This window comes from Crinia signifera, chromosome 4 (genome assembly GCF_055691185.1).
Source record: "Crinia signifera chromosome 4, ASM5569118v1, whole genome shotgun sequence".
NCBI classification, from domain to species: domain Eukaryota; kingdom Metazoa; phylum Chordata; class Amphibia; order Anura; family Myobatrachidae; genus Crinia; species Crinia signifera.
This window is the reverse complement of record NC_139220.1, coordinates 66,979,727-67,007,603: the sequence shown is the minus strand read 5'-3', so window position 1 is coordinate 67,007,603 and position 27,877 is coordinate 66,979,727. Positions and strand designations below refer to the sequence as shown.

General features: G+C 47.6%; 1 protein-coding gene across 2 annotated transcripts in view; it reads right to left on the bottom strand.

Moving 5' to 3' along the window:
• Positions 1 to 565: 565 nt before the first annotated feature.
• Positions 566 to 27,877, bottom strand: part of SLC23A1 (solute carrier family 23 member 1) — a 514,139-nt gene continuing 486,827 nt past the window's right edge. For both annotated transcript variants that reach the window (XM_083181818.1, XM_083181819.1), the window contains one exon: positions 566 to 1,240. In XM_083181818.1, the coding sequence (XP_083037944.1) occupies positions 996 to 1,240 (245 nt within the window). In that variant the 3' untranslated portion in view covers positions 566 to 995. The remainder of the gene's footprint in view (positions 1,241 to 27,877) is intronic.

Genomic DNA, 27,877 nt, shown 5'->3' with positions numbered 1-27,877 from the left:
GCTCCAAAGCGGAATGAGATGTACACGATTTTTCAACTGTATCTTGTTCCTACTGTGCCTATAAGTGAATATCTGTCTCTGTCACTGAAGCAGTTCACTGTCCATGTGCCTCAGCAGCTATATTCCCTGTGTCCCTTCAGCAGCTTCCCCTCTTCTGAGTCCCTCCAGCCTCCTCTCACCCTGTCTTCAGCAAGCAAAGAGCCTACTCCGCTTAGTGGCTCTTCTTCACAGCAGCGGTGGTGGCATGACATCACATACGCCGTGCCAGAAGAAGAATCCACTGGAAAAAGCTGTTGTGTTGGAATTACTGTCCAGGGCTGTGGTGGAGTTTGAACTCAGTTCCCCCTACCATTAGAGGTGATGCAGCTCAGTTCCCCCCCAGCTCCTTACTTTAACCCCTGATAATAGTGCATTGGGGGATGGAATCCAATGCTAAACGCAGAATGCATTTTTTTTAAATATAAACCTTAATCACATAGCCTGAAGTTATTTTATACAATATATTTATTAATTTTGTACATGAAAAAAAGTTTGAATACTATACAAACACAAAATTCATGTACGGTAAGTTTTCATATACATATTGAAAATAGTTTTCAATAATATTCTTAATCATTTTAGGTAGGAGGTTTAGTTTGTGTACATTGAATTATCAGAAATCAAAGTTGTTGCTATATCAATAGCGATTAAAACAGCCTGTATTTCGGATTAATAAGTACAGTATTATTTAAATTGGCAACTAACCGTTATGTATATAATGTATATTTGTAAAAGTCTTCTGTAGAATGATCATTCATTTATAGCTTAAATAGTCTTTAGATTACTAATAATCAATGGGCAACAAACAAGATTTATCAAATAGTGATCTTACAAATTACTGAATTTGGGCAACTATGCTGGTAGTTTTTAAAAACCATTCAGAATTTGGTCCACCAAATCCAACTTTTTTAAAAACAATTATATATTTAAAAAAATGTATATGAAATAATTTAGCTTTACACTTTTGTGCACATTGAATTAGTTCTTTGATCCTGATTAATAAAATTGTTTGCCGCAGCTTTATGTGTAGCAGCTTTGAATCCTTTAAAAACCGGACAAATTGGAATCCATCTAAACCATTGTTTTTTCTTAATCAGATCCATTCCACATGGAAAGTCATAGGTCCTCAGATCTGCACACGTGTCAGTACTGGTGCTGGATCCTTGTTTCCACTGCAGCAGTCCCCGTTCCTTTTTTGTACCTGTAAAAATGTGATAAGGAGCCTGTTACAGATTTGACTCACTGGCCATCAATTAATCAGACTCTTACATAGGTCAGAGATCCATATTTTTCGATAGATCTCTTGCACCAAGCATACAGTCCACCTGATACATACTGTACATTACTTACATAGAATACTCCCTGATAATAAGAATAATGTAATAGGGTGTGAATTTATAGACCAAGTCAGAAATCACTTGTGATTTCTGGGAATTTTTAGTACAGTAACTGGAATGTGCGATTTTTTTGGACATGTGCATGTAATGGGAGTGTGCGGTTTTTGGGCAAATAACAAAAAAGTCGTGGAGCCGGTCCTGTTTTACCAAACATGGGGGGAAATGATGGGAACCCCCCATATTTAAGAAACCAGCACAGGCTCTTATGCTGTGTACACACGGGGGAGATATATTGCTCAGCCATATATTGCTGAGCAATATATGGCTGAGCAATATATTGCTCAGTTTCTCCTGTTCATCAGCGACCAGAGATGGTCGCTGATGAAAAAGAAACTCCCGGGGGGAGCCCGGCAGTGGTAATCAGCTGGTCGCAGGAGCATGTTCCTGCGACCAGCGATCACCACAGGGGCAAAAACGGGAGCGCGCACCCGGCGATATATCGCCGGTGCACACTCCTATTGCGGGCAATATGGTCGCTCAGCGACCATATTTCCCGCGATTTTGGAAAAAATCGCCCCCGTGTGTACGCACCTTTAGACTGGTCCTTGTTCCAAAAATACAGGGGACAAAAAACTTAGGGGTCTATAAAGGGGAACAAGTACTTTTCCGGCTTTATTCTGTGGAGGGGTATTCAATTATGTGGAAAGTACAAATACACCATTCACTGAGTAACATTCACATAGGTCAAAACGGTATTAATGAAAGCACAATGTAATCAAGAGAGAGGTAAAGGGAGAGGCATAAAGCCTTTAACCCTAACCATACACACACACACACCCCACAGCCTATACCCCTAACCATACACACACACCCCACAGTCTATAACCCTAACCATACACAGACCCCGCAGCCTATAAACCTAACCATATACACACACTGCAGCCTATAACCCTAACCATACACACCCCGGAGCCTATAACCCTAACCACACATACACACCCTGCAGCCTATAACCCTAACCATACACACACACCCTGCTGCCTATAACCCTAACCATACACACACCGCACAGCCTATAACCCTAACCATACACCCCCCCGCAGCCTATAACCCTAACCATATACACACCCCGCAGCCTATGACTCTAACCATGCACACCCCCCACAGCCTATAACCCTAACCATACACACACACCCTGCAGCCTATGACCCTAACCATACACACCGCGCAGCCTATAACCGTAACCATACACCCCCCCCAGCCTATAATCCTAACCATACACACACACCCCCCGCAGCCTATAACCCTACCCATACACACATATCCTGCAGCCTATAACCCTAACCATACACACACACCCTGCAGCCTATAACCATAACCATACACACACCCTGCAGCCTATGACCCTAACCATACACACCGCGCAGCCTATAACCATAACCATACACCCCCCCAGCCTATAACCCTAACCATACACACACCCCCCCGCAGCCTATAACCCTACCCATACACACACATCCTGCAGCCTATAACCCTAACCATACACACACACCCTGCAGCCTATAACCATAACCATACACACACCCCACAGCCTATAACCCTAACCGGTACTTATGTAATATCCAGGCTCCCGTTTTTCTTATGAGACCGCGTTCGCTCGCCACGCTTCGGGCACAGTGGCTCGCTGCGCTCGCCACACTATATGAAGTCAACTACATGCGTAGCTGGATAGTAGGGGTATGAAAAAAATGGGGTGCATTTAACATGGGAGCCCAGATAATACATAAGTACCACCTAACCATACCCCCCGCAGCCTATAATTCTAACCATATACACCCCGCAGCCTATAACCCTAACCATACACACACCCCACAGCCTATAACCTTAACCATTCACACCCCGCAGCCTATAACCCTAACCATAAACACCCCCAACAGCCTATAACCCAAACCATACACACCCCGCCCCCAGCCTATAACCCTAACCATAAACTCCCCGCAGCCTATAACCCTAACCATACACACCGCACAGCCTATAACCATAACCATACACCCCCCCAGCCTATATCCCTAACCATACACCCCCCCCCCCCGCAGCCTATAACCCTACCCATACACACACATCCTGCAGCCTATAACCCTGACCATACACACACACCCTGCAGCCTATAACCATAACCATACACACGCACCCTGCAGCCTATGACCCTAACCATACACACCGCGCAGCCTATAACCATAACCATACACCCCCCAGCCTATAACCCTAACCATACACACACCCCCCGCAGCCTATAACCCTACCCATACACACACATCCTGCAGCCTATAACCCTAACCATACACACACACCCTGCAGCCTATAACCATAACCATACACACACCCCACAGCCTATAACCCTAACCGGTACTTATGTAATATTCGGGCTCCCGTTTTTCTTATGAGACCGCGTCTGCTCGCCACGCTTTGGGCACAGTGGCTCGCTGCGCTCGCCACACTATATAAAGTCAACTCCATTCGTAGCTGGATAGTAGGGGTATGAAAAAAAATGGGGTGCATTTAACATGGGAGCCCAGATAATACATAAGTACCACCTAACCATACCCCCCGCAGCCGATAATTCTAACCATATACACCCCCCGCAGCCTATAACCCTAACCATACACACACACCCCACAGCCTATAACGTTAACCATTCACACCCCGCAGCCTATAACCCTAACCATGCATACCCCCCCAGCCTATAACCATAACCATACACACCCCGCAGCCTATAACCCTAACCATACACACCCCCAACAGCCTATAACCCAAACCATACACACCCCGCCCCCAGCCTACAACCCTAACCATAAACTCCCCGCAGCCTATAACCCTAACCATACACACCCCCCACAGCCTATAACCCTAACCATACACACCCCGCAGCCTATAACCCTAACCATACACACACCCTGCAGCCTATAACCCTAACCATACACACCCCGCAGCCTATTACCCTAACAATACACACACCCGCAGCCTATAACCCTAACCATACACACCCCGCAGCCTATTACCCTAACCATAAACTCCCCGCAGCCTATGACTCTAACCATACACACACCCCGCAGCCTATAACCCTAACCATACACACCCCAGCCTATAACCCTAACCAAACACCCCCCAGCCTATAACCCTAACCATACACACACCATACAGCCTATAACCCTAACCATACACACACCACGCAGCCTATAACACTAACCACACATACACACCATGCAGCCTATAACCCTAACCATACACAAACACCCCGCAGCATATAACCCTAACCATGCACACACCCCACAGCCTATAACCCTAAACATACACACACACACACCCCACAGCCTACAACCCTAACCATACACACGCCCTACAGGCTATTACCCTAACAATACACACACAACTCGCAGCCTTTAACCCTAACCATACACACACCCCGCAGCCTATAAACCTAACCATACACACACCCCGCAGCCTATAAACCTAACCATATACACACACCGCAGCCTATAACCCTAACCATACACACACCCCGCAGCCTACAACCCTAACCACACATACACACACCCCACAGCCTTTATCTCTAACCATACACCTCCCCCCCAATAACACTAACCATACACCCCCCCTGCAGCCTATAACCCTAACCATACACACACCCCACAGCCTATAACCCTAACCATACACACACCCCACAGCCTATAACCCTAATCATACACACCCCCCTCGCAGCCTTTAACCCTAACCATACACACACACCCCACAGCCTATGCCCCTAACCATACACACACACCCCACAGCCTATAACCCTAACCATACACAAACACCGCAGCCTATATTCCTAACCATGCACACACCCTGCAGCCTATAAACCTAACCATACACCCCCCCAGCCTATATCCCTAACCATACACACCCCCCCCCGCAGCATATAACCCTACCCATACACACACATCCTGCAGCCTATAACCCTGACCATACACACACACCCTGCAGCCTATAACCATAACCATACACACACATCCTGCAGCCTATGACCCTAACCATACACACCGCGCAGCCTATACCCATAACCATACACCCCCCCCAGCCTATAACCCTAACCATACACACACCCCCCCCGCAGCCTATAACCCTACCCATACACACACATCCTGCAGCCTATAACCCTAACCATACACACACACCCTGCAGCCTATAACCATAACCATACACACACCCCACAGCCTATAACCCTAACCGGTACTTATGTAATATCCGGGCTCCCGTCTTTCTTATGAGACCGCGTCTGCTCACCACGCTTCGGGCACAGTGGCTCGCTGCGCTCGCCACACTATATAAAGTCAACTCCATTCGTAGCTGGATAGTAGGGGTATGAAAAAAATGGGGTGCATTTAACATGGGAGCCCAGATAATACATAAGTACCACCTAACCATACCCCCCGCAGCCTATAATTCTAACCATATACACCCCCCGCAGCCTATAACCCTAACCATACACACACCCCACAGCCTATAACGTTAACCATTCACACCCCGCAGCCTATAACCCTAACCATGCATACCCCCCCAGCCTATAACCATAACCATACACACCCCGCAGCCTATAACCCTAACCATACACACCCCCAACAGCCTATAACCCAAACCATACACACCCCGCCCCCAGCCTACAACCCTAACCATAAACTCCCCGCAGCCTATAACCCTAACCATACACACCCCCCACAGCCTATAACCCTAACCATACACACCCCGCAGCCTATAAACCCTAACCATACACACACCCTGCAGCCTATAACCCTAACCATACACACCCCGCAGCCTATTACCCTAACAATACACACACCCGCAGCCTATAACCCTAACCATACACACCCCGCAGCCTATTACCCTAACCATAAACTCCCCGCAGCCTATGACTCTAACCATACACACACCCCGCAGCCTATAACCCTAACCATACACACCCCAGCCTATAACCCTAACCAAACACCCCCCAGCCTATAACCCTAACCATACACACACCATACAGCCTATAACCCTAACCATACACACACCACGCAGCCTATAACACTAACCACACATACACACCATGCAGCCTATAACCCTAACCATACACAAACACCCCGCAGCCTATAACCCTAACCATGCACACACCCCACAGCCTATAACCCTAAACATACACACACACCCCACAGCCTACAACCCTAACCATACACACGCCCTACAGGCTATTACCCTAACAATACACACACAACTCGCAGCCTTTAACCCTAACCATACACACACCCCGCAGCCTTTAACCCTAACCATACACACACACACACACACACACACCCTGCAGCCTATAAACCTAACCATACACACACCCCGCAGCCTATAAACCTAACCATATACACACACCGCAGCCTATAACCCTAACCATACACACACCCCGCAGCCTACAACCCTAACCACACATACACACACCCCACAGCCTATATCTCTAACCATACACCTCCCCCCCAATAACACTAACCATACACCCCCCCTGCAGCCTATAACCCTAACCATACACACACCCCACAGCCTATAACCCTAACCATACACACACCCCACAGCCTATAACCCTAATCATACACACACCCCCCGCAGCCTTTAACCCTAACCATACACACACACCCCACAGCCTATACCCCTAACCATACACACACACACCCCACAGCCTATAACCCTAACCATACACACACACCGCAGCCTATATTCCTAACCATGCACACACCCTGCAGCCTATAAACCTAACCATACACAGACCCCGCAGCTTATAAACCTAACCATATACACACACTGCAGCCTATAACCCTAACCACACATACACACCCTGCAGCCTATAACCCTAACCATACACACACACCGCGCAGCCTATAACCCTAACCATACACCCCCTGCAACCTATAACCCTAACCATATACACACCCTGCAGCCTATGACTCTAACCATGCACACCCCCCACAGCCTATAACCCTAACCATACACACACACCCTGCTATGACCCTAACCATACACACCGCGCAGCCTATAACCGTAACCATACACCCCCCCTGCCTATAACCCTAACCATACACACACCCTCCCCGCAGCCTATAGCCCTACCCATACACACACATCCTGCAGCCTATAACCCTAACCTTACACACACACCCTGCAGCCTATAACCATAACCATACACACACCCCACAGCCTATAACCCTAACCATACCCCCCGCAGCTTATTAGCCTAACCATACACACACACAGCAGCATATAACCCTAACCATACACACACACCCCACAGCCTATAACCCTAACCATACACACACACCCTGCATCCTATAAACCTAACCATACATGCCGTGCATCCTATAACCCTAACCATACACCCCCCTAACCATACACACCCCCCGCAGCCTATAACCCTAACCTTACCCACCCCTGCAGCCTATAACCCCCTCAGTGCCCCCATGTGTACGATGTCCCCCCTCAGTGCCCCCATGTATACTGCCCCCCCCTTCAGTGACCCCATTGGTATACTGTCCCCCTCTCACTGGCCCTTGCAGCCTTCTCCGCCCACACCTCCTGCCCGCACCTCTAACCCAGCCGACCAGTGACCGGTAGCTTTCATCTGCTCTGGGGCTTCTCAACCGCCGACCTCGCCTCGTGCACAAACCGGCTAGGCCTTGGTCTCTCTGCGGCTTCCTCCCTACTACTGCCTACTCTGTGAGACCTCAACTAACCCCCCCTTCTACTCCCGCACCCCCGGCACAGCACCTGCCTGCACCAGTGCGGATTCCTCTGCCCGCTGTGGGCTCTGACCATGACCCAGGTCTTTTTCGCCGGCTCCATCACCATCCTGCCAGAGCTTCAAGTGGGGTCTGCTGCTGATACGTTCATTACTTTTAATTTATTGGGACACCAGCACCTTAAGTTACATTGTTTTACCATTAATTACATGTGATTTATGTATATTTTTGTATATGCTTTATTATGTGTTTATAAAATATTTTTGTTATTTCAATTGAACTGAGTCTTGTGCCATTATTGAAAAGGGGGACCTATATTACATTTAATTTTCAACTTTAATCAAAGGTATAATTGCTAATGCTGTGACAGATTTCCAATTGTTTTCTTTTATTTCTTACAAGCTGGCTTGCTTGTTGTCATATGCGGCTTTACTTGGCTATTATTATTTTATTCAATATATCACCAGAGGTATGGTGTGACTCACTACCTCCCTCGCTTTTTTTTAGGCTAAAATAGGTCAGATTTCTCTCAGCAGAATTTGATTGTATCCAAAAATCAAACTCAAGATCATTGCACAAAACCAAATGGCCCGGGAGGGCTGCTGAGCATGCACGAGTCGTGTGTAGCTCCTCCTATGGTCCATTCCAGGGAGGATCATGGGAGGAGGCACATGCGCAGCAGCCCTCCACAGGGAGCCTGCCGCCCTGGTCACCCCATTGACGCTCCCCTTAACTCCGGCGATCTATTCTGGAGACAGCACCACTGCCATGCCAGAAGGGGGAGGCCTAGCTCTGTGTTCCCGCTCAGCATCTGCGGACACCGGGGAAGAGGGGTGCGGCCAGGGCAGCCGAGAGGGAGGGGGAGTGGGTACTAATTACCTGGGCCCAGACTTGCTGGAGGGGCCCCGCAGAGGCCCTGGTCCGACCCCTCTCTTCCCCCTCTATCCTTCCCGGGTAGCAACAGCAGCGCACACTTCTACAGCATGCACTGTGCTGACAGCGTGAGAGGTCATGCTGAGCCTGCTGTCAGCACAGCACATGCTGTAGGTGTGTGCTGAGATTACAGTTTTTAGAGTTTTCTTTCATCCTCCTCTAAACATTTTGGGTGCGTGGCCTAAGTGCGGGATGTTCCTACACTTAGGCCACGCCCCAAAATTTTACTAGGGCCCGGCATTCCTCTCGGCTGCCCTGGGTGTGGCTGCCTGGAACTTACTGCTGGAGGGGACACCATCAAGTCAGACAGAAGGAGCAGACTGGTCACCATCTCTGGGAGGAACCCCCAGCCTGGTAAAGTTCCATGATCATGTATAGGTAGGCATCATTGACACACACACACACACACCCATAGCCTATCCATACATTCATACATACGCACACACACACACACACACACACACATATATGTAGCCTATACATACATACTCACACACCCGCAGCTGATCCATGACCTGGTAGGGTCAGCTTGTCATGTATATATCATTTGTAATTTGATCTCTGCCCCAGGCAAGGGGCGTGGTCTCATTAAAATGGGCATGGCCTCATCGGAGAAGACTACCTTAAACCCCAGTTTTTGGCCCTGCACCAACAGTCCTTTGCCACCACTGGAAGAACATTTTTTGGTACTTGTTTCCTAGCACGGCGCCCGTCGGGGTTGATCACATGCCTTAAGTTAAGGTACTTAAGGCATGCAATCGACGCGATCGACGCGATTTTCTGTCAATTACCAGCTTTAATCGCCGGCATTGAGATAATCACGTTGATCACATCCATTGCGTGCCATTATAATGGCATGCGATGCGACCGTCGCGATCGACGCGATTTTTGCCATAGGGAACAATGTAAAAAGGGCCACTGTCCCCCATTTTTAACAACACCCCACTATTGACGCCAACCCGAAGCGGCTTGACTGATTTTGATGACATTTTCAGGCAATCTTCATATTAGCCCAGCGGGTGATACTGTGAATTTTGGTAGTGATCAGATCAAAAGAATATTTTTTGTTGTTTTTTTGGCAATTAAATTGAAAAATACAGTGTAAATAGGGGTATAGCTGGTAGAACTAAAATCAGCATCAGTTCAGAAGTAGGTGTCAAAATTGTCGAGGAGACTGAAGATGAAGTAGAGGAAGGGAAGAACAGGACAGGAGCACAGGTGAGGTAAAGAGGTAGGGTCACCTCACACTCACATACAGGGCCATCTCTAATTCCATTGCTCCATATATCTCTAACCTCATCTCCATTCACACACCCTCCCGCCCTCTGTGGTCGGCTGACGACTGTCGTCTCTCCTCCACCCTGATCACTGCTTCCCATGCTAGAGTACAGGACTTTGCCCGTGCTGCACCCCTTCAGTGGAACGCACTCCCTCACTCCATTAGACTCTCCCCGACCTTGCAAAGCTTCAAACGGGCACTGAAAACTCACCTATTCATCAAAGCGTACCCTTCCACTGCATAAACCAGCTGGTTCTCCGACCCCTTGCCTGTTTACATCCTGCTATCTAACCACCACCCCCTCGCTTGCACCTCTTGTAATCTGTCTGTCTCCCCTTCCTACTAGATTGTAAGCTCCCCTAACTAGGGCCCTCTTCCCTCCTGTTGTCAAAGCCCACTTCTCTTCACATTTCACTCACAGCTCTCCTTTACTCCAACACTCAGTGACCATCTCCGTCTGCATACTCCTCTCCATCATTGGCCTCAAGCCTCTAGTTGTATGTTGATTGAGTCCTCACTACTTACATTTAAGCTGTAATGTGTATTGAACTGTGGTGCTCTTTATTTGTACTGTATTTTTGTTATTTATTCAATGTTATGCCAAGTTTTGTCTCCCTGTATTGTTCCTTTGTACGGCGCTGCGAAACACTTGTGGCGCCTTATAAATAAAATTATTATAATAATAATAATAATAATAATAATAGGGTGCGTACATGAGGAAGGAGGACCCTATTTATAAGAGTTAACATACTAAAAATAGTGGGTGGACGAACAAAAAACAATAGGATAAGTAGGAACGGAGGGGAACGGAGGCAGGATAGGAGGATCAGAAGAGGTTAGGAGGAGGGATAGGCTAGTCGAAAAAAGTGGGTTTTGAGGGAGCGCTTGAAGGAGGTAAGGGAATCAGAAAGCCTGATGGGTGGCGGGAGGTTGTTCCAGTGCAGGGGGGCAGCGCGAGAGAAGTCTTGGACACGGGAGTGGGAGGAGGTGATTAGGTGAGAGGTCAGTGAGCGGTCAGCGATGGAGCGAAGAGGACGGGAGGGAGTGTGGATAGAGATCAGTGAAAAGAGGTAGAGACACCTAGTTGGAAGCACGCTGAGCCGGAAATGAGTCATGCGTTCCACAGCGTGCGTACTGGCTATCACAGTGTACCCAGAAGTGCGGCTAGTCAAGCTTGCATCAAATGCTTCATCGTGCAGAGTCTAGGACTCGGCGTGATCATGAAGTGCCTACTGAGCATCATAACATCGGTGCATGACATCCGATTAAGGTATAAACATCTCACTTTAGTACAAATGACTTAATCAACAACCGGAAGTATCAATGCCATATGCGTGTCATCAAAAACCGGAAATGCGTTCCACATGACTTAAATTGGAGGCTACACAGGGTTCGAGTTAGTATATAGGTCAGCCCAGACGGCAGCACTAATATTGGCCTCCAAAAGCTTATTTACAAACATAATACAAACAATCAAAAGTGTGAAGTATTAAACAATTACCATTGTGTGAGGGACTCTGTGAGAGTGCTGAATCTGCACTTACCCACAGGATGTGATGGCATACCATAACTGTATTGCGCAAGGAACACAACCATTTAGGCGTCAGCCTTAAGGTGTCAGAATTTCATTGCTTTTTGGAGTTTGAGTGGAAGAGTTACAGCAGGTTTCTGAAATGCCAGATCATGTGTATGAAGCCATGGGACATGTGAAACTGTAAGGTTTTTTGTCAATGGAATATATGTATACCCTTTGAGAAAGGCGCAGAAGTGCCGAAACGGCCCGTCAGGGCACCGGATCATTCCACAGCTTACAATTATGCTGCTTTGATCCATTAAATATTCCGTGTTGATCCGCTGCTGCCCGTGGATAAGTATTGACCTATTATCTATACTTGAATAAATGTGCTGATTTTTCATCGCTTTATGGATGTGCTGGTCCTATCATTTGCATTCTTAGTAGTGCTGGTGGTATAAGTATATATATATATATATATATATATATATATATATATACAATGTAGTGGGGACGGCGGCACTCAGTGCAAATAAATAACACGGCAGACGTATGTTACCAACGTTTCATGGCCAGAGTTGCCACTTTATCATTGAATAGTGGGAGCAGGAGTGGCAGCGAGCCCTCCGGAACAGGACGAGTGCATGGCGAGAGAAAAAAATCTCTCGCCATGCACGGCAAATTTTTCTCATTGAACATTTCTTTTTTTTTAAATTAAATAATTTTTATTGATTTTGCAATACCAAACAAAAAAAGTTACATAAAATAAACCCGTATAGACAGCAGTGTACTAGTAGATGAAAAAAAAAAAAAAAAAGGTGTATACAGGAGATATATAGGGGGAAATTTACCAATATGAAAAACCTAGTTTTTCGTATTGGTATTTCCCCTCCGACTGCATACGACTGTTTTAGTCGTATGCAAAGTCGTGTTCCGGAGGGGAAATTACAAAGCAGTCAGATACGACTGTTTTTTAACCCTCCGATGGTGTAATGATTCGTATTAGCTGGCCATATATACGGCTGCTAATACGAATCTTTTGTAGCAGTCTGCACGGATCAGTCAGATACGTGTAGGCTGCAGAGTGTAAATTTTTTTTTAAAAATAAATAAATGGAAAAAAAAATCGGCGTGGGGTCCCCCCCACAGCCGAAACCAGCACCAGGCTGACAGAGCCTGGAGCCGGTAATTAAAAATCAGGGAACCCGACAAATAGGGGTTCCCCGATTTTTAACAACCAGCCCCAGGCTCCTGCTCTGGGGCTGGTTCCCAAAATACGGGGGACAAAATGACTGGGAGTCCCCCGTATTTTAAGAACCAGCCCCAGGCAAAACCAGCCAGCAGGGTAATGCCACAGCCGGGGGGAGACTTTTTATGCAAGTCCCCCCCGGCCAAAGCATTCATCCCTACCGACCAGTCAGCCTGGCCAGGGGCCCTGGGGGAGTGGGGACCCCCCCAATGAAGGGGTCCCCCCCTCCAGGACTTACCTGACCAGGCTGAAGCCTGGTACTGTCCCCGATGCCCCTGGGCGGTGGGCATCGGGCTGATTATGGTGTAAAAAAAAAAGATAAAACTATTGTTTTTTACTGTGGCACTACAAGTGCCAGCAAGCCTCCCCAGCAAGCTGGGACTTGGAGAACCACAAGTCCCAGCCTGCTGGGCATTAAAGGGCCCGCTGGCACTTGTAGTTCCACAGTTAAAAAAATAGTGCACAAAACACACTGACACACATTTGAAATAAAAGTTTAATACACACATCACAAACACACTGATACTTACCTATCTTGATCCCGTCGGTAGGTCGCTGGCTCCAGTGTCGGCGGCCCCGGTGTCGTCGGCTCCAGTGTCGGCTGCTCCGGGTCGGGGGCTCCGAGGTCGGCGTCCTGTCTGAAGAAAATCCATGTTGGACCTGCGGAAGTAAATCCTACTCACCAGGTCCTCCATGGATGGTCTTCTGTCTTCGCTCTTCTTTTCCAGGACTTTATTCTTTATCTTCTGTCTTCTGTCTTCTGTCTTCTTCTTACGCTGCCGCCTGTCGGGACTTTCAGAGCTGGAGAGATGTTGCCTCCTCGACGTCTGGACTAAGAATGAATTCTAGTCAATCAGGAGCCGCCTAGTGGCCAATCAGGAGCCAGTAAAGTCGGCTCCTGATTGGCTAGAATTCATTCTTAGTCCAGACGTCGAGGAGGCAACATCTCTCCAGCTCTGAAAGTCCCGACAGCCGGCAGCGTAAGAAGAAGACAGAAGACAGAAGATAAAGAATAAAGTCCTGAAAAAGAAGAGAGAAGACAGAAGACCATCCATGGAGGACCTGGTGAGTAGGATTTACTTCCACAGGTCCAACATGGATTTTCTTCAGACAGGACGCCGACCCCGGAGCCCCCGACCCGGAGCCGCCGACACTGGAGCCGCCGACACCGGAGCCAGCGACCTACCGACGGGATCAAGATAGGTAAGTATCAGTGTGTTTGTGATGTGTGTATTAAACTTTTATTTCAAATGTGTGTCAGTGTGTTTTGTGCACTATTTTTTTAACTGTGGAACTACAAGTGCCAGCGGGCCCTTTAATGCCCAGCAGTCTGGGACTTGTGGTTCTCCAAGTCCCAGATTGCTAGGGAGGCTTGCTGGCACTTGTAGTGCCACAGTAAAAAACAATAGTTTTATCTTTTTTTTTTTACACCATAATCAGCCCGATGCCCACCGCCCTGGGGCATCGGGGACAGTACCAGGCTTCAGCCTGGTCAGGTAAGTCCTGGAGGGGGGGGCCCTTCATTGGGGGGGTCCCCACTCCCCCAGGGCCCCTGGCCAGGCTGACTGGTCGGTAGGGATGTATGCTTTGGCCGGGGGGACTTGCATAAAAAGTCTCCCCCCGGCTGTGGCATTACCCTGCTGGCTGGTTTTGCCTGGGGCTGGTTCTTAAAATACGGGGGACCCCTAGTCATTTTGTCCCCCGTATTTTGGGAACCAGCCCCAGAGCAGGAGCCTGGGGCTGGTTGTTAAAAATCAGGGAACCCCTATTTGTCGGGTTCCCTGATTTTTAATTACCGGCCCCGGCTCCTTCAGCCCGGTGCTGGTTTCGGCTGTGGGGGGGACCCCACGCTGTTTTTTTTTTAAATTTATTTAATTTTTCTATTTTTTTACACTGAAGCCTGCACGGATCTGACTGATCCGTGCAGGCTTAAAGCAAATACTACAGGAAAATGGTGTTCTATTTTTCTGTCGTATTTGCGTGGGTGTTTCACACTACTTAGCAGCCGTATTATCAGTACGGCTGCTTAGTACATCAGGAATCACCATTCTTTTGAATGGTGATTTCTGTCGTATCCTATCGATGGTGTAGGACATTCGTATTTGTAAATACAAATACGAATGTTCCATCTTTAGGACTACGAATTGTTGTATTTTTGGGATTGTAAATCCCGAAAATACAAATTTGTAAAAAAAAGGTGTATTTCTCCCTACGAATACACCTTTTTTCTACGAATCCATTTTGGTAAATGTCCCCCACAACAGCTAGAATATCGTATATGAATAAGCATAAAATAGCAACCATATCCATTCACAGCATGTAGGATATATATAAAATGAAGAACATCTTCTCAGGATATACAATAGGTGAGCATATATAAAGTGGGGTACCCGGAGGCGCCATCCAGGTTCCCAGTAGCAAAGGGATAGTCGGATGGTATAAGTATATGGATATGACGTACAGCAGTTAACTGATCACCATTGATCTGCATTGCATGATAGTCATCTACCAGTAACCCCACCGTCTAGCTTAGCTAAACTACCAACATTAGTAGAGAAAAATAGACCCCAAAAAGGAAAGACCTCCCAAAGGACCCAAAGCAACCCTACACATAACCACCCACCCTGTACTACCCACCCCCAACTTAGGTGTACCTGGATCCCTACAACATACTACTCCTAAACCTATTCTAAACCCCCTCCCAACCCTACTACCTAATTTAACTGCCCCCCCCCCCCCCCTGAACGTTTCTTAGTGTAACGTGTACCCTCACATGGCTCGGTAACTCGTTTTGCTCAGCACACTATTACAGTATATTCTCCCTCTTTGCTGACATTGATAGTGAAGGAAGAACAAGTCAGTTTTTTTTTTAATTATGAAAAACTCCTTGTAACCTTGTCATGTATCTACAGTACCTTTGTAATGTGAATCTTTTGACCCAGTCGATCTACTGAATGTTGACATTTTTAATGTCAACCTTATGATCCTGTCAACCTATTGCATGGCGACCTATTGACTCTATCTAGACACTGTAGATCTATCAACCAGAACCACTATGTTGTACATGAAATTGTGAACATGGGACAACCTCGAGTTGGACCCAGATTCAGACCACATTTACACTGCACTTTGACCCGGTTTGTTCCCAGGTCAGCCCTATTTCCACTGATCCCGGATCAGCCCTGATTTTAACCTATGGGTGTCATTCAAGCAAACTATCGCTATCACCCCAGCAATTAATATCCAGCATGCTGGATAAATGTATAGTAATCAGTTTCAGGGCCAGTGTTCTCACCGCAGAACAGTGGTCCAGACAGATCGCTCATAAGCACAGCACTGTGCAGCACTGCATGCTGAGTGATCTGAGCGATAGAGCATTGCTCAGATTGCTCATCTTCCCATGTGTAGGCCCCTTAAGAGACTGTATAAAAGTGTCTCCATACACAAAAGGGGTATGGATCATAGGGTCGACAGAATGAAGGTCGACCACTGAAGGTCCACATGCATCAAGGTTAACATGTCTGAAGGTTGACATGGGGTTAGGTTGACAGGGTCATTAGGTCGGCATATACATTAGGTTGACTTAGGCAAGGTAGAACATGGGTCAACATGGGGTTGTCACTTTTTTATCCCAAATGTCGACACTGTCGACATGCTCGGCACACTATTTTATTCTCCCACCACGCCCTAGTGGATGGTAGGGCATGAAATATTGCCTGTCGGCACATGTCGGCTCAAAAAAAAGATTCCATACCAAATGTAATAGTAAGGAAAATCGGTACTTATGTAATATCTGGGCTCCCGTTTTTCTTATGAGACCCCGTCCCCTCGCGGGGCTCGCTGCGCTCGCCACGCTTCGGGCACGGTGGCTCGCTGCGCTCGCCACACTATATAAAATCAACTCCATGCGTAGTTGGATAGTAGGGGTATGAAAAAATGGGGTGCATTTAACATGGGAGCCCAGATAATACATAAGTACCGGAAAATCTTACAGATACAATATAACAAATTAATTAATTAAAGCAGGTAATCTAATTTTGATATTTCAAACATTTGCAGAAAGGATAAGTAGGATAATTTAGGTAAAGGCCCCTTTATGCAAATTCTATGCATTATTCATATAATTAATGTTCAAAATTATTTATGTGCATAAACACATCCCATGATGCAGCCCACAGGAGGAGATTTGGCAGCCTGAGGAATGAGGCTGGCATTGGAACTGATGGTGACACTGGCATTAATGTGGATTGGCTCTGTCTTTTGAGGTGCAGACCAAGGCCGGATTATAATGGGGGCACAAGAGGTCAGTGCCCTGGGCCCCCCCCCCTCTAGCTAGGGGCCCCCCCTGTGGTTGGCATGTATTTTTAGCTAAAGGTTTTGTGCATGGGAGTGGGGTAGTGCTGCAGCTTCACCTATCTGCCAATGTGACAATGATTAATGGTGCTGAGCAGTGTTCCCTGTAAGCTGTGTGCGCGTGCGCGCGCACACAACCCGATAAGCATGCGCACAGACATTACAACAGAGCGCACAAAGCAGCAGTGGTCCCTTTTAGCAGTTGTGGTCTCAATTAATGTGTGTTTCACCCATTAACTGCATTGTGTGCTGTGTTTTGAATGTTTAAATGTTTAATATAATTTTAAAGTAAAGTTAACACAATTGCTGAACATCATTTTCCAGTTATATATAAGTGACGCACAAAAATGTACATTTCCTTCCAAAGTTGCACAGCCAAAATCATTTGCCGCACACAACCTTCGTAAAATTAGAGGGAACATTGGTGCAGAGCATCGGGAGCCAAGGCACACTGACTGCACAAGTGTGCAGTGCATTACTGGGAGTTGACTAAGTCCCATGACACTTTGCACCAGAGGGCAGAGGGTGAGATGTTTGTGCTGAGCTCTGATTGGTGGAGCTCATTACATGCTTCTCAGGCCCATGGAGAACAGCAGCAGCAGCCTAGTCATGGGAGGATTTTTAATCAGAGGCAGCACTGGGACTGTGAGGTCTTCTACAGAGTAGGGTGCAGAGGGACAAACAGGCATTTCATGTGGTATGCATTTATATATATATATATATATATATATATATATATATCCCCTGCAGTTACCCATTGACCAAGTTTATACTGCCTTTACTCTGTGTTTTGACAGTGTAATATTCTACCATGCAGTTTGAGGCCAGTAATGACAAGTGCAAGGGGGCCCCCCTGTCTAAAGTGCGCCGGGCCCCCCAAAGGCTTAATCTGGCACTGGTGCAGACACACTAGGCATTTTTGCCCAGCATGTATAGACAGCAATGATGGGGAAAATCACTGGGCTGAAAAATGCTCAGTACAGGATGCTATGGAAAGCCGCCCACCCCACCATTCATCTGCTGGTAATACAAGGAATGCACCGGAGTCCGGCAATGGTGTGAGAGCATGCATCAGTGCTCTTTGCCAGCCTGTACACACTGGATGGGCTTTGAGCCGAAAGCAGCTCAAACGGTAATGGTGCCCATACACTTATGCAATTGGATGTCGCATCACATCCAATCTCATCTTATGGTGCCTAAAGTGCCCTCTTCCAGCACCCAATGTCAGAGAGCCGTCCAGTGTTTTAAAAAAAATTTTTGGGTGGGTGGAGAGAGAAAGCTCGCCCTCCACCTGCCAATCGCATTGCGAGCAATTGCACATGGTTAAAACTAGAGATGTGCACCGGCCACTTTTCGGGTTTTGGGTTCTGATTACCTTGAGGTTTTGGGTTCTAATGGGTTTTGGCAAAATACCTCCTAAGTGTTTTGTGTTTGAATTTTTTGGGTTTTGGGTTCTGATTTTTTTGTTAAAAAAGCAAAAAAACTGCTAAAATCGCAGAATTTGGGTTTTTTTTTTTTTGCTCCTACGCTATATTAACCTCAGTAACATTCATTTACACTCATTTCCAGTCTATTCTGAACACCTCACACCTCACAATATTGTTTTTAGGGCAAAAGTTTGCACCGAGGTAGCTGGATAACTATGCTAGGCCACACAAGTGTGCGGCACAAACACATGGCTCATGTAAGAGTGGCACTGCAGCGGCAGACAGGATGGCAGTTTAGAAAAATAGGCCCAAAAAAGATCCCTATCTGGCTTGATCATGCACGGTTTACCATGTGCAGCCCACTAGCGGTGGGCATTTTGTTCAGCACAGAGTTTGTCTACAAGTGTGTAACTGTTTTGATCACTTTAACATCCAACAAGACCCCTATCTGGCTTGATTGTGTGATTATGATTAATTAATGTAATCTGATTGTTTAATTTTGTGATTATTATTCATTTATTACCCAGTCGTCTCTTAAATCATTGCCTAATGGGTGTAGGGGAGGGGGCTAATCAATTTTAAGGTGGCAGATGGAAGATGTAATGTAATGTAAACCATCACTAGCATTGGTTGCAGCAGTGGCAGTAACTGATGGACCCGGCTGTGCAGATAAGGATGCTGACAGCGATGATATCACAGGGAGAGCCAGCGAACTGTTGTTCCATGCAGTGCTGGAAAACTTCGCTGCCCGTGGTGATGCCATAGGGCATGCGTAGGAAGACGTAGCACCCAATAGGGGTCATGAAGGCAGTAAGCATGGAAGAGGCTCTGTCCAGAGGGATCTGCCAAAACCCACACCTGGCATGTCAGCAAGACCCCTATCTGTCTTGATTGTGATTAGGATTATTTATAATTAATTTCATCTGATTTTTAATTTGGTGATTAGCAATTATTCATTTATTATTTATTACCATTCGTCTCGTCAATCATTGCCTAATGGGTGGAGGGGAGGGGGCTAATCAATGACTAGGTGGCAGCTGGAAGAGTTCTATCTGGCTGCGACTTCTGTAACTCTATTGATCGCTAGGGTGGATTCAGGTGATCTGGCTCGCTAGGCGGGTGTTCCCTTTGCTCACTGCTTCACATGCGTCCCTCGTGAAGTTGCGCACTCTATTCTTCGCTCAAGGTGTTATGAGTAGCTGCACTCACCTGCTACAACCTCAAAACAAGCACCAAGACCCCTATCTGGCTTGATTGTGCACTGTTTACACAGTGCAGCCGAGGAGCAGTGGGTGATTGGTGCAGCAATCAATTACTCTCATGAGTGGAATGCAATCAGTTATATGCATTTAAAAGACAAGTCCCTCATACGAATGACTCTCAGCAGTGGGCACCAGACCAGACAGGTAGATGAGGCAGTACTAGTTGTGTGTGTTTGGTCAGTTTAATATTTAACAAGACCCCTATCTGGCTTGATTCTGATTATGATTGATTGATTATTAATGAATTTTATGATGTGATTGATTCATGGTCGAAACCCCGTTTAACAACTTGCCTGATCCTGACCCTGGTGTGCAGTTTGTCTCTGTGCTGAAAGATCCCAATCTCAAATGGCAGACTGAACAACCTGTGGATAGCCATATTTCTAAAAATGTGAATGGTCTTGTGTGGCAGCCCACTACAGGATACCCCCTGTGCCCCTGGAGAAGTTTAATTGCAGCTGCCCCCAAAGAAGTGTAATTGCAGCCGCCCCAAAGAAGTGTAATTGCAGCCGCCCCCAAAGAAGTTTAATTGCAGCCGCCCCCAAAGAAGTTTAATTGCAGCCGCCCACAATGAAGTTTAATTGCAGCAGCCCACAAAGAAGTTTAATTGCAGCCGCCCACAAAGAAGTTTAATTGCAGCCGCCCACAAAGAAGTTTAATTGCAGCCGCCCCCAAAGAAGTTTAATTGCAGCCGCCCCCAAAGAAGTTTAATTGCAGCCGCACCCAAAGAAGTTTAATTGCAGCTGCCCCCAAAGAAGTTTAATTGCAGCCGCCCCCAAAGAAGTTTAATTGCAGCCGCCCACAAAGAAGTGTAATTGCAGCCGCCCCCAAAGAAGTTTAATTGCAGCCGCCCACAAAGAAGTGTAATTGCAGCCACCCCCAAAGAAGTTTAATTGCAGCCGCCCACAAAGAAGTTTATTGCAGCCTTCCTGCCCCAGCCCTGACTCCCCCTGTCACATTCTCACCCATGAAGATGGTGACACAATTGTAAAAGAGGACAGAGAACAATCTCTTGCACATGAGACCACTGTGCTTGATACAAGACAGACTAAAGGTGTCGGATAGTACAGCATCCCTAAAAGTCTCAAGGCTCCAAAAAAAAAGCTGCAGTGGCAGACTCCTAAATTAATGCAGGGTGAGAGCTGCAACCAGCAGTGGGCGATTGGTGCAGCAATCAATTACTCTCATAAGTGGAATGCAAACAGTTGTATGCATTGAAAAGACAAGTCCCACAAATGAATGACTCTCAGCAGTAGGAATAATGAATGGTGATGCAAGATGGAATTGTCCTTGGGCCCTCCCACCCACCCTTATGTTGCGAAAATAGGACATGCACACTTTAACAAACCAAACATTTCAGCGACAGGGCCTACAAAACTGTGGCTAAAATGATTGGTTTGTTTGGGCCCCAACAAAAAAAAAACAATTCATAATATCTCCCTGTATAAACTGGCTCTACAGCAACAAGATGTCATCGTCATAGGCGAATCTAGAATTATGGTAATAGTTGGTCCCAGATCTACACATAATAGCAGGGGGACCATTGCGCGGTGTAGCCGCGTGGCAAAAATGGGGGCGGGGCATCATGTGAAGGAGGCATGGCATCACAAAAAGGGGTGTGGTATTACACTTTAGACCATACACAGTAATGCCCATTACACATTTTAGCAAACTCCGTAATACCCATTACACATAAAGCCACACGCCGTAATGCCAATTACACATAAGGCCACACACCATAATGCCCATTACACATTGTGCCACACATCATGATGCCCATTACATGCTATATAACAAACCGTAATACCCATTACATATTTGCCACATAAGTGGTGCTTACCTACGTGCTCATTGCTAGGGGTTTCTTGCTTGATGGCACCATAGTACCCATTACACATGATGCCGCACACCACAGTACCCATTACACATGATGCCGCACACCATAGTACCCATTGCACATGATGCCGCACACCATAGTACCCATTGCACATGATGCCGCGCACCATAGTACCCATTACACATGATGCTGCACACATAATGTCCCTTACACATTAAGCCACACATTATGCGTAATGCCCCCACATATCACCACTTGTAGCGTCCCTTAAGCAATGCCGCCAAAAGTGCCACTTACTGTAAATTTTTATATGAGCCTGCTGCTGCTGCAGGGAGAGATGGAGAGCAGTGCAGCTGCTTCTATGGGGAGAGGAGCAGAGTGCAGTGCAGAGCATGCTCCCACTCCCCTCCTGGTGTCCTCTCTAGCCGAGTGGACATTTGATATATTGTGCGCGCTATTGTTGTCCGGGGAGCACGCCGGGCGCCGGCACCACATGAATAAAGGGGGGGGGGGGGGTGGGCTGAGGTGAAAGTGGGGAGCAGAATTGGAACGTAAGCTGCAGGGGTGACAGTCATTGACAGCTGGGAAGAGAGCAGGGGGCTGCCCGGCTGTATTCAGAGCACTGCAGGTCACGGCTGTTTGAAATAATACCCCTTTCACAACAGAAAATGCAGGGATTTACCTGGGAATATGGTCCCAGGATCATGCAGGGACAATCCCAGGCTGACCCCCTATACACCAGCCTAGTCCCTGCATTTTCTGGTGTGAGGGGGAGAGACAACCACTCCCCTCTCCCTACCCCCCTTTAACCAACCAGCTATATCTTCGGAACCAACTGACCCATTTACATGAGACCAGTATCATACTGAAGAACTTTTGAGTTGGCTTAGACTGATTTTGGTCCCGTGAAACTGGGCTGTTTTGTTCCAGAGAAATCTGCCCTCAAAGAACATAAACAGTCATGAAATGACATTTAAGAAATGAAAAAAAAAAAAAAACGGTTTAACCTCAATATGCCTGGAACCAATTAACCCATATGGATCCAGCCTGGTATCGGATTGATGGCCCTGCGATTTGGTTTCGACTGAGATCAACCTCGAGCTTCAGTGATGCCGAAGGGGAACTGGTAGCCGTTGAACTGGGTGGGGGTCGGAATTAGCGGGTCCCATGTTATCCTATAGGGAAAACGTTTCAGCTTTGCATGGCCGTATCTCCGGTTCCCAGGGGGCTAGAGACACGGGGCTGGGCTTGTTGGAAAGCCCTATCCCTCAGCTACAAAATGGGCTAATGGGTGGTCCTGTGCACCCCCGGACCACCCCCTAGATTCGCCTATGGTCATCGTCACTCATCATCATCCTCCTCCTCTGATTCCTCACCCCCTTCAGTGTGTACTTCCTCATTCTCAGAGATTATCAATTTGTCCCCGCTGGACTCCACAATCACAGGTCCCGTTATAATCTCTGGAGGCAATTCCTGGTCTTCATTGAATAAGTGATAATTCATTTTTATAAACATCATTTTCTCAACATTTTTCGGGAGCAACCTCCTTCGCCGCTCACTGACCAGGTTCCCCGCTGCACTGAATACTCTTTTGGAGTACACACTGGAGGGGGGACAACTCAGGTAAAATAGAGCCAGTTTGTACAGGGATTTCCAAACTGCCTTTTTTCCTGCCAGCACAGGTAAGGACTGTCTGACATGTCTACTTGGATGCTGTCACCAAAGTAATCATCCACCATTTTTTCAATGTTGACAGCATCCAATGCACCGACAGTAGACCTGTCAGCAATCGTTGGCAGGTCCTTGAGTCCGTCCAGATGTCCAAACTCCCTCCTGCCTGCCCTACATCCCCGCCAGTGGGTTGTGTGGGAAATCACAGCTGTTTCCTCACAGGCACAGGTGGGGGAGAAAATGAAGGAGGAGCAGGGGCCGTGTCACGGTCCCCTTCAGATGACAATCTCCTGACCAGCAGGTCTTTGCACCTTTGTAGACTTGTGTCCGCCGGAAACAGAGACACAACATACGCTTTATACCGAGGATCGAACACTGTGGCCAAAGTGTATTCCTCTGACTATAACAGACTGACCACCCTCGTATCCTGGCAAAGCGTATGGAGGGCTTCATCCACAATAGCAACATGCTTTGCGGAATCGCTATGCTTTAGCTCCTCCTTCACTTTCTCCAGCTGCTTTTGTAACAGCCTGATCAGGGGAATCACCTGACTAATGCAGGCAGTGTCGGAACTGACTTCACGTGTGGCTAGTTCAAATGGCTGGAGAACCTTGCACAACACGGAAATCAGCCTCCACTGCGCTTGAGTCAGGTGCAGCCCGCTCCTCTGCCTATGTTGTAGGTGGCCGTGTAGGCTTGAATGGCCTTTTGCTGCTCCTCCATCCTCTGTAGCATATAGAGGGTGGAGTTCCAGCGCGTCACCACCTCTTGTTTCAGCTGATGGTAGGGCAGGTTGCAGAGTATTTGCTCCCGCTCCAGCCTTCGGCAGGGAGTGTCAGAATGCCAAAAGTGGCCGCAAATTTTGCTTGCCACCACAAGCATCTCCTGTCATTTTTTAAGAATTGCTGCACCACCAAATTTATTGTGTGGCAAAACATGGCAAGTGCTGGAAATTACCCATGTTTAATGCCCGCACAATGTTACTGGCATTGTCTGACACCACAAATCCCCAGGAGAGTCTAAGGGGGGTAAGCCACAGGGAGATTATTTCCCTCAGTTTCTCTAAGAGGTTGTCGGCGTTGTGCCTCTTCTTGAAACCGGTGATACACAGCGTAGCCTGCCTAAGAAGGAGCTGGAATGCAGGAGATTCTGCTGCGGAAGGCTATGCATCTACCCAGTGGGCTGTCACAGTCATATAGTCCTTAGTTTGCCCTGATCCACTTGTCCACATGTCTGTAGTTAAGTGTACAGTGGGTACAGCCACATTTTTCAGGGCACAGAGGACACTTTTTCTGACCTCCCTGTACAACCCGGGTATCGCCTGCCTAGTGAAGTGGAATCTAGACGGATTTGGTACCGGGAACACAATACCTGCATCAAGCGTTTAAATTCCACTTCATTGATGGCGGACACCGGACGCACGTCTAACACCAACATAGCTGTCAAGGCCGCAGTTATCCGCTTTGCCATAGGTTGACTGCTGTTGTATTTCATCCTCATGGAAAACGACTGTTGGACGGTCAATTGCTTAGTGAAAGACGTAGCGGTCTTACGACTTCCCCTCTGGGATGATGTCTGACTTCCAGGAGCAGCAGCAGCAGCAGCAGCGGCGGTAGTAGTAGGCGTAGCGCTGCAGTATCTTCCGGAGGAATCAATGGAGTCATTCATGCAGGTGAGATGGACTGCAGGACTCCCCCCTATCCGGATCGAGGAGGAATTTGTCGAGGAGGGAGTTGGTGGTGTGCTTTTCAGGCACTTGGCTCCAAAAGGTTGCCGCACTTTCTGGACTAAACACTAAACCATGAATCTTCTTTAGGTGACGTTGAAGGGAGGTTGTCCCTAGGTGGGCAAGATCCTTACCCCTGCTTATTGGAGTTTTACATAAGCTACAAATGGCAATACTTTTGTTGTCCGGATGCGGATAAAAAAAATTCCAGACCGCAGAGGTGGATTTATTGGTCCTTTGTCCAGGCATGACGATGGGCTTTTTCATCCCATGGACAACAACTTTTTCCCCCACAGTTGCCTCATTCCCCCCTGGTGCATCATTTAAGCAAACCAACTCTCCATCCTCCTCGACAACTTCCTCCTCAGTGCCAGCTACATCAATATCCTCCTCCTGGTTTACAACGTCACCTTCACTAATAAAATCTAGAGCTAGACTGTTTGTGATCCTTCCAGCATATGCAGAGGGTGTACTGCAAATGGTGGAAGGAGCCACCTCTTCACGTACAGTGATGGGAAGGTCCGGCATCACAACCACCGCCACCCTAGGACTCTCCGTGGGGATTTGGGATATGTCTTTAGAAGGCTGAGTTTTTTTCAGATTTATTTTTCGAATTTTTATCTGTTTTTTTTTTCTGAAATTTTTTCAGACTTTTTTGAGTCGGTGTCAGCCTAACTCTCTTTAATTTCCTATTGGGCGGGGAGAGAGGTGGAGGACTTTCCTCGTCATCTAAAGCTGCACCACTAGTCATGAAGTTAGGCCATGGCCTTAGCCGTTCCTTGCCACTCCATCTCGTAAATGGCATATTGCCAAGTTTAAGTTTCTCTTCCAATGATTTACATTTCATATTTTTATTCCTTTTACGGAAGTTTGGTTTCAATTGTACATGCCCTCTGCTTTCACACTGGGCATCGGCCGTGGCAGACGGCGTTGTTGGCATTTCATCCTCTATGTCATGACTAGTGGCAGCAGTTTCAGAACTATAAGGAAGTGGATCTTCATCTTTCCTTTGTTTGTTAACCTCCATATTTTGGATCTACATTACTTTTTGTGGAGTTATGTCACAGGACAGCACCACTGGAGTGCAATTAATATATGTCAGTGAGTATGCACCAGCAGGCAGTTATACAGATATAGCAGTATTAGGCAGTGAGCCCCAGACCACACAGGTACAGCAGTATTAGGCAGTGAGCCCCAGACCAGACAGGTACGGCAGTTTTAGGCAGAGAGCCCCAGACCAGACAAGTACGGCAGTAATAGGCAGTGAGCCCCAGACCAGACAGGTACGGCAGTATTAGGCAGTGAGCCCCAGACCACACAGGTAGATATATATGGCAGTATTTATTAGGCAGTGAGCCACAGACCACACAGGTACAGCAGTATTAGGCAGTGAGCCCCAGACCAGACAGGTACGGCAGTTTTAGGCAGTGAGCCCCAGACCAGACAGGTACGGCAGTATTAGGCAGTGAGCCCCAGACCAGACAGGTACGGCAGTATTAGGCAGTGAGCCCCAGACCAGACAGTTACGGCAGTATTAGGCAGTGAGCCCCAGACCAGACAGGTACGGCAGTATTAGGCAGTGAGCCCCAGACCAGACAGGTACGGCAGTATTAGGCAGTGAGCCCCAGACCACACAGGTACGGCAGTATTAGGCACTGAGCCCCAGACCACACAGGTAGATATACGTCAGTATTTATTAGGCAGTGAGCCCCAGACCACACAGGTACGGCTGTATTAGGCAGTGAGCCCCAGACCACACAGGTAGATATACGTCAGTATTTATTAGGCAGTGAGCCCCAGACCACACAGGTACGGCTGTATTAGGCAGTGAGCCCCAGACCGGTACGGCAGTATTAGGCAGTGAGCCCCAGACAGGTACGCCAGTATTAGGCAGTGAGCCCCAGACCAGACAGGTACGGCAGTATTAGGCAGTGAGCCCCAGACAGGTACGGCAGTATTAGGCAGTGAGCCCCAGACAGGTACGGCAGTATTAGGCAGTGAGCCCCAGACAGGTACGGCAGTATTAGGCAGTGAGCCCCAGACCAGACAGGTACGGCAGTATTAAGCAGTGATCCTCAGACCACACAGGTAGATATAGGGCAGTATTTATTAGGCAGTGAGCCCCAGACCACACAGGTATGGCAGTATTAGGCAGTGAGCCCCAGACAGGTACAGCAGTATTAGGCAGTGAGCCCCAGACAGGTACGACAGTATTAGGCAGTGAGCCCCAGACCAGACGGTAGATACGGCCAGGGCAGCCGAGAGGAATGCCGGGCCCCGGTAAAATTTTGGGGGCGTGGCCTAAGTGTGTGTGTTGTGGGAACCTCCCACACTTAGGCCACGCCCCTGAAATGTTTAGAATAGGGTGAAAGAAAACTCTAAAAACTGTAATCTCAGAAGCAGCACACACCTACAGCATGTGCTGTGCTGACAGCAGGCTCAGCATGACCTCTCACGCTGTCAG